Source organism: Triticum aestivum, chromosome 7B (assembly GCF_018294505.1).
Source record: "Triticum aestivum cultivar Chinese Spring chromosome 7B, IWGSC CS RefSeq v2.1, whole genome shotgun sequence".
In the NCBI taxonomy this organism is placed as follows: Eukaryota; Viridiplantae; Streptophyta; class Magnoliopsida; order Poales; family Poaceae; genus Triticum; species Triticum aestivum.
The window spans coordinates 529,434,465-529,441,957 of record NC_057813.1 but is presented as its reverse complement, the minus strand read 5'-3'; the positions used below and the strand labels follow the sequence as shown (position 1 = coordinate 529,441,957).

General features: G+C 51.1%; 1 protein-coding gene across 1 annotated transcript; it reads left to right on the top strand.

Annotated features, from left to right (window-relative positions):
• The first annotated feature begins 2,463 nt into the window (after positions 1–2,463).
• On the top strand, positions 2,464–4,143 carry LOC123159478 (protein POST-ILLUMINATION CHLOROPHYLL FLUORESCENCE INCREASE, chloroplastic). Its single transcript, XM_044577317.1, has 6 exons — positions 2,464–2,806; positions 2,910–2,994; positions 3,095–3,173; positions 3,306–3,419; positions 3,502–3,614; positions 3,760–4,143. Exons 1-6 carry the CDS (start codon positions 2,619–2,621, stop codon positions 3,985–3,987), a joined length of 807 nt encoding a protein of 268 aa, XP_044433252.1. The 5' UTR covers positions 2,464–2,618; the 3' UTR covers positions 3,988–4,143.
• Positions 4,144–7,493: the final 3,350 nt, after the last annotated feature.

Below are 7,493 nucleotides of genomic sequence, written 5' to 3'. Positions count from 1 at the left end.
ATGCAATTTTATGTTTTAATTTGGGATATTTTTTTATTTCAAATTGTGTTGTTGTTGTTGTGCGGTTGAACTACTTCTGTAGAACGATTATAGCACTATTGCCGCGCGGCCGTTTTCGTTTTTACATCATTTGTTGGAGCACTAGTTTTACATCGTCATTGTACATCATCTGTTGGAGTTAGATATTTTTTCTATGTAAAAACACTTTTTGGTGATGTAAATTATACATCTAGCACTTTTACATCTTCAAATATACATCTTTTATTGAAGATGATCTTGGAAATGATTTTTTTTGTAAGAATGTGATGTCACGTACAATAAATTCCTGTAGGATTTATGAAAATGGAAATTTTACAATATGTGTCTTTGGATGGTGCTGCACACAAGAATTTTAGAGTATCGAGGAAAAACTATGAAGAGGGATAAAGTATAAGTGCACTGGATTTTTCAAAGAGAAAATAAAATAAGATTTTTAACACCGTACAAACAAAATCTTATACATATGTACACACACTCATCCCTATAAAAGCATCTACAGCCACATATGACATCCACCCCCTCAAACGCCCGCGGACGCGTCCGGACACGTCCTCGGGCAGTGACCAGACATATCTTTCACTTGTTGCATCCGGACATCTCATACTCGATTTTTATATCCGTACAAAGACATGTAAAAGAAAATAGAACCTACATACTACATCGATCCTAGCTACTCCTTGTCGGAGATCACGACGATCTCCGTGCCCGGCTCCGGCAGCATGGGCGACAGCTGCAGCTCCGGCTCCGGCTCCTCCGCTCCGGCCTCCTCCGCCTCTATTTCCGCGTCGAGCTCGGCGAAGAGCGCGTCGGACTCCGCCTGCTGCCACTAGAGGAACGCCCAGTTGGCCTTCACATAGGTCTCATCCTGGATGGACTCCGGGATGGCCTGCTGCCCGGCCATCTCGTCAGACTGGGCGACAGCGAACTCCGCCTTCACCTGCTCCATGTTGAAGGGCAGCACCTGCTGGTCCGGCTCCTCCGCCTACTTCACCTCCATCGAAGCCATCTCCTCATCCTCCTCTTCCCCCGGCTGCTCCTCCTCCTCCTCCGGCTCTGACGAATCCGGAGGCAGCCCGACAGCGATGCGGGCGGCGCGCGCGGCTTCCCTTGCTCGGATCTGCTACTGGATCTCGTATCAGCGCTCCGGCGTCAGCATGGCATAAGAGGTGATCTTGCTTCAGACCATGGCAGAGTGCCGGAGAATGGGCAGAGCGCTGGAGCGGGAAAGGAAGGAGGTGGATGGGCTCGGACTGGCGGCGCGGGGAGGGGGGAGGGGGATGGGTTAGGGTTGTCGGACGCCGGCCGACTTAAATGGCCGGATTTCGTCTTGGGCGGCGAGCTGGAGCGGCGCCACGCAGCGTTCACACCGCGGAGACGAACAGGGCATCCGTCGAACCGCCGGGTTTCCAGACGTTTCCGTGTGGGGCCACGCCGTCAGGCCGACGTGGTGGGCGTGCCCCGGTGCCTCCATATCTGCCCCATATTTGGGTTGGATATGGGGGGTGCCGGTCAGCCCGGACATTTTGATGGCTGTTTGAGAGGCCCGTCTGGATCAATAAATCGTGACCGGGCGGCCCGCCCGGGGGTATGAAGCGGGTTTGAGTGGTTCGGTTGTAGATGCTCTAACACACGGACACACACACCCTATCTTTATAGCACCTTCAAGAGATTGAGCAGACACATCATCTTAAGATCTACAAAGTCGCCATAGACGCTTTCATAGCCGATGGAAGCGTCTCCTCTTTCTGAATGCACATTACTGGATAGCCTGTTAAAATAAAATCAAAAAAATACGAGCACCATATCTATTAGCATGAGCCTAGGCACCCTCCTCACCACCGGCTTCTAAAGCCGAAGAGGTGAATCCACGGGCTTATCGGCCGAGACCGAGGAGGAATATTTTGCCCTACTCACACTGCGAGAGAGGAAAGAAAAGTTTCGGTGGGCAGAGACTTAAAAAATGTTTTAGCTGACTGAGCATTAATAATTACGTAAAAGCAGCATGGTGTGAACAATCACTGAAGTGATGGTCGAGCCAGCAATTCCAAGCGGCTCTCACACCACGCTTACTTTGACACGTACTCAAAGATGACTGTTCATTTGTCCTTGTCTGCAGAAAACTATCACTTCACTATTTTCAGATTGCGCAAGAGTTCAGCGAGCAAAAAAAGATGAGGTGCGGCGAGCAAAGAAGCGAGAGCAAGAAAAGATCCAGAGACGGAGAGTGAAAGGAAGATATTTCTACCATGTGGAGAAGATTTTTCTCATGGTGAAAACTCAAGCCCCAGGGTCTCTGATCCTCTGATCTTTTTGCTTTTTGTCCCATAGCTAAACCCCCAAAAAATCAAGCGGGCCATCTCAGTTGCCCAGCGATCCTCTACCAGTAGCATCATCCGCGCCGTCGTCGCCGCCTCCCCACCACACAAGCGCGCTCGCGTCTATCCACGCCTATATATGACGACTCCTGCAAGCACGAGGAGCTAGCCGATCTTTGAACTCAGCCATCCACACCTGCAAAACCAAAGGAATTGAGCAAGGAAGTAGCTAGGCAGAGATATCATCGGAGGCACGCACGCACGATGGCCACCATCTCTTCTTGCAGCCGCCTGTGCGGCGGCGGCAGCAGCACCGCCTTCCACCGCCGCCGCAGCCGGCCTGCGCGTGCCGCCGTCGTCACCTGCCGGAGATTCTCCGCCGTCGTCCGCGCGGCCGCGGCCGCCTCTGCCACCGCCGCGGCGCCCGTGTCCACCGTGCCGCAGACCAAGGAGTAAGCAAGCGAGCTATCTCCACTGTTCTGCGCTCCTAGCTAAGATATGATGCATATTTTGCTGTGTGATTAATCGACTCGTGGAACCGGAATTGGTCTCTAGGGTGAAGCTTCCGACGTGGGCGGAGTTCGAGCTGGGGAAGGCGCCGGTGTACTGGAAGACCACCAACGGCCTTCCTCCAGCCCCGGTAATTATTCACTCCTTTGCATCGATCCATGCACATATCGACATAGTTCTTATCTCCGAGCTTCGCCTTATCTTTAATTTTGTGTGTGTGTGTGTGGCAGGGAGAGGGCCTGAAGATATTCTACAACCCAGGGACGACCAAGCTGACACCCAACGAGCAGTTTGGCATCGCCTTCAACGGTAACCAGAGCAAACTAAACAAGCTCCTGATTCCATTTTCTGTCGAAGTTCCTTGGACAAGATTGATCAATTTGATTGGCTTGTGCCTCGGTATGTACTAGCTGACCGATGAGGTGTTTAACCTGTATGCAGGGGGCTTTAACCAGCCGATCATGTGCGGCGGCGAGCCGAGGCAGATGACGCTGCAAGAGAGGGGGAAAGCCTGTCCCCCCATCTACACCATCAGGATCCGGGTGCCGCAGCATGGTCTGTACTCTGTACACACTTCTAGCCTAATTCCTTTTAGCTAGCTTATTATGGTTACTGATGTAGTCTTGTGCTGCTGCAGCCATGACACTGGTTTTCTCCTTCACCAACGGAAATGAGTGGGACGGGGCTTACACCCTCAAGTTCAAGGTCCCCAAGCCATGGCTCGACAAGCCTTTGAGCTTCTTCAACGAGGTAAGTAATTACGTTTCTCAAACACTCCATGACAAAGGTCAAGGGTTCAAAATGCCTTAGCCATCACCCTGCCACGGTGGGGCTTTCCGTGTTCATCATGTATGGAGGTGGGTAAGAACTAAGAACCTTGGTGGTGTTGGTGCAGGGACTGGCTGACGAGCTCAACCTGGAGGGCGCCTGCGACAGGGCCATCTTCCCGGATGAAAACATCGTCATCACAAGCTGCGACATCGGTGGCTTCTACGAGGAGGGAGGAGACCGGTGCAAGCTGGACATCGTGAGCGGGTGCATGGACCCGACCTCGCACATGTTTGACCCGCTGGCCACCATCGACGACGGCTCCTGCCCGCTGGACTCTGATACGGAGGAGTGATCACCACCAAGACGGCATGAGCAGCAGACGATATGTACTCATAAGACGAGGAGAGGACCCACAATTGGTCGATGTGCATGCCCTTCTCTCTCGTTTATACTGTATACTTGTAAAAAGGGAATGGTTGTGATACGATTAAAGGGAAGGATTGTACAATGCGCACTAGGTGGACACAAGCACTTCGCTGGAAAGATGAACGCATGACATGTGCTGATACTATCTCAGTAAACCGAAACAAATGTAGATGAACGGAAAAGAAGCGTACCTGTTTCGTAGTAAGGTACGGTGCAGGCATGGCTGTTAGAATAAATCCGAGGCTACCGAGGACCAAACAATCACACGAAATACGGCACTGAAATTTGTTAATGAAGTTCATCAATATGGCTACATCCCGGCCTGACTATGGACGCTCCTTCCCGTGACACCGTCACAATACCACGCACCGGTCAACCGGGCGCCGGCACACGCCGCCGGCTCCCCTTGCGCGTCTGTGCTATTATGTTGGCATATGTTACATCGTGTGACTACCCCCTCTATATATGAGAGCCTATGATACAAGTGTTCTATTAGGACACGACTTCATATCCTATCTAAACACAATACTACTCAGAGTCTAATTGTAATATACCTTGTACACTATATTTGACAGAACTCCAACAAACTCCACTTTGGCTAATATTCTCCATCACCCTGGATTTGTCCATACGTCAAACTTTCATGTACATTGGACTTGAGTATATCCCATGAGTACCGCTGCTACTCCAAAAACTCTGTGTGACTCCACCTGCAAGGCTGCAACTTGTCGTCCCTTCATTTCTTGATCCCAAACAAAGCCCGAGCAAAATTGAGTTTCTCTTTACTTTAGTTTGTGCTCCCAACTTGTAGAGTATCCGTTCAACGCCATCACATACTGATCACTGACTTGAGTGGAAGCGAACAACTCACATATTGGATGTTACACATAAGAGTTATCTGAACTCAACATCGCCGCTCTTCCTTGACCATTTGTCTGAAACTTTAAGGAATTTCACCATTGCTTGTAGTCATCCCAAGTCAAATTCGCAGTTGTCTCACCACATGTATGACCACCAGAGCCCTGACCCGTCTCCATGCCCCGTGCGTACCGCACGTCTCGCCGCTATTACCGCGTCGAGCCTCTGCTCTCTCGATCGACACTCAAGGGTTGCGAACCCACACCACTCAACCCCCACTGCAGAGTACCATCGATCATTACCGACCGACGACGAGTTTCATGCTTCCATCAGACCACTAGGCTCCAGTCCGAAATACGTGTCACTTGCTTTTCCCCCGCTGAATAGGCTTCGATTCTCTGGATCCTTACACTGTAGCCCCTCAATCAACATCGAGTGAAATCTTCCAGACTTGAGCTCCACCTTCAACATGACTCCATGGTAGATGATCAGTCCACCCTCGTGCCCTGTCGACTTCAAGCTCTCGTGTGCACCATCTTGAATCAACCCCGCGTCATAGTCTTATCGAAGCTGCACAAGCCCTCAAGCCCGCGCCACGTGTTTCCATGCCCAGAAGCCAATCACCATCAGCATCACGCTCCTACATCGTCGTTGCCGAGCCCATCACCGTCTTCTGTACCAACTAACTCGCATCGATCCGTCAGACTGTCCAGCACGACCCAGTCGAACTTATCCGGACGCATGACACGCTCCAGGCTCCCAAACCATCTTCTGCGATTTCCATCAATCACATGATAATTCCATCCTATCTGACATGGCTTCCTGCATCACCTTCAAGCATCTCTGTTGTGCCACAAAAACTTTCAGTCTTGTCTACCATAACCCGGACATGGCTTCCTGCATCACCTTCAAGCATCACAACGCTCCAACGCGTAACACCAGCCAGCTCAACTGGACCAGACCGTGTCATGCGTACTTCAGGCTGCAGCCCTGCACTTGGGATTCAGATGGGCTCCACCGATCTGGGCAGATGCCCTGCGCGCCTGCATCACGAGTAGACCACGCGATGGGAAAACCGGGAGCTCCTATTTGCCGCATTTTGCGGCAAATAGTCAGCGCAACGCACACAGATGCCTCCACTGGGCCAGCCCATCAGTTGACCACGCCCACATCATTTCAAAAAGATGTAAAAATACGGGAGGTCGCGAGGATTCGAGCTCAGGACCTCAGATTCATAGTGGCTGTGGCACACAACCACGCCAGGCGGGTATAACTGATTGTATGTAGCGCGAAATTTTATAAGAACTCAAAAGCGGGCGTGGCTAACGCGCGCGCGCGCGTCCCAGCCGGCGCGCTCGATTGCCGACCAGGGCGATCCGACAGCAAAACGACAATTCAGCGAACCGGAGCGCAGTCCTATTCCCTTTCTCGATCGATTCTGGCTGTGAGAGCGTTCTACATGTTCGTGACTTTGGCCCAGCGCTGGCCCAATACCACCCCTAGGCTCTATTCCCTTTCCATATTGTTTCTTTTGGGCCTGTATTTTCCTATTTCACCTATTCCCTTTCTGGGCCAGCGGTTTTTCAGGGACAGTTGTGGGCGGGAAATTACACTTTTAATTGAAATAAACTATGACTTTCAACCAAAATTAATTGCTACTTGTGCACAGAAAAATAAATTCTCTTAGATCTAATTTGTCCATGAAATATATTTTTATTAAGAAAAAATAGCATGCTCAATTCAAATGATCTACAACATTTTGGTTGAAACTAGAATGATCATTAAATAGATCTACTATGGATTTTTTCAAATTAATGACAAAATTACCAAAGTAAAAAAACACATTTTAAAAAATTGAACAACTTTTGAATTTGTGATTTTTCTGGAAATCATGAATATTTTTTGAAAATTCATGACAACATATGAAAAACAAAAACATTTCGTTGTGTCACTTTTTATCATTTTGCGTAACCCTAAGATAGACAGGGTGGCAGTGGTGTCACGTGCTCGTCTCGACGTCCGTCGTCGCTACCGCGACGACGTCCGCCTCGACTCGCGTTACGCTAAGACAGGGTGGCAGTGGTGTCACGTGCTCGTCTCGGTGTCCGTCGTCGCTACCGCGACGACGTCCGCCTCGACTCGCGTTTCGCTAAGACAGGGTGGCAGTGGTGTCGCGTGCTCGTCTCGGCGTCCGTCGTCGCTACCGCGACGACGTCCGCCTCGACTCGCGTTACGCTAAGACAGGGTGGCAGTGGTGTCACGTGCTCGTCTCGGCGTCCGTCGTCGCTACCGCGACGACGTCCGCCTCGACTCGTGTTTTGCTAAGACAGGGTGGCAGTGGTGTCACGTGCTCGTCTCGGCGTCCGTCGTCGCTCCGGCGACGGCGCCCGCCTCGACTCGCGTTACGCTAAGACAGGGTGGCAGTGGTGTCCCGTGCTCGTCTCGGCGTCCGTCGTCGCTCCGGCGACGGCGCCCGCCTCGACTCGCGTTACGGTAAGACAGGGTGGCAGTGGTATTCTTAAGAATTTGACCTGTTTCCAGCCAGATGTTGTTAACATTGTTGTGCAACAGGAC

What these genes read in the sequence shown, in the direction of transcription:
- LOC123159478 (XM_044577317.1), top strand. Translation starts at nt 2,619, where the DNA reads ATGGCCACCATCTCTTCTTGCAGCCGCCTGTGCGGCGGCGGCAGCAGC. An exon ending in ACGGCCTTCCTCCAGCCCCG is followed by an intron (nt 2,995 to 3,094) that starts GTAATTATTCAC and finishes TGTGTGTGGCAG; the next exon opens with GGAGAGGGCCTGAAGATATT. An exon ending in CTTTGAGCTTCTTCAACGAG is followed by an intron (nt 3,615 to 3,759) that starts GTAAGTAATTAC and finishes GTGTTGGTGCAG; the next exon opens with GGACTGGCTGACGAGCTCAA.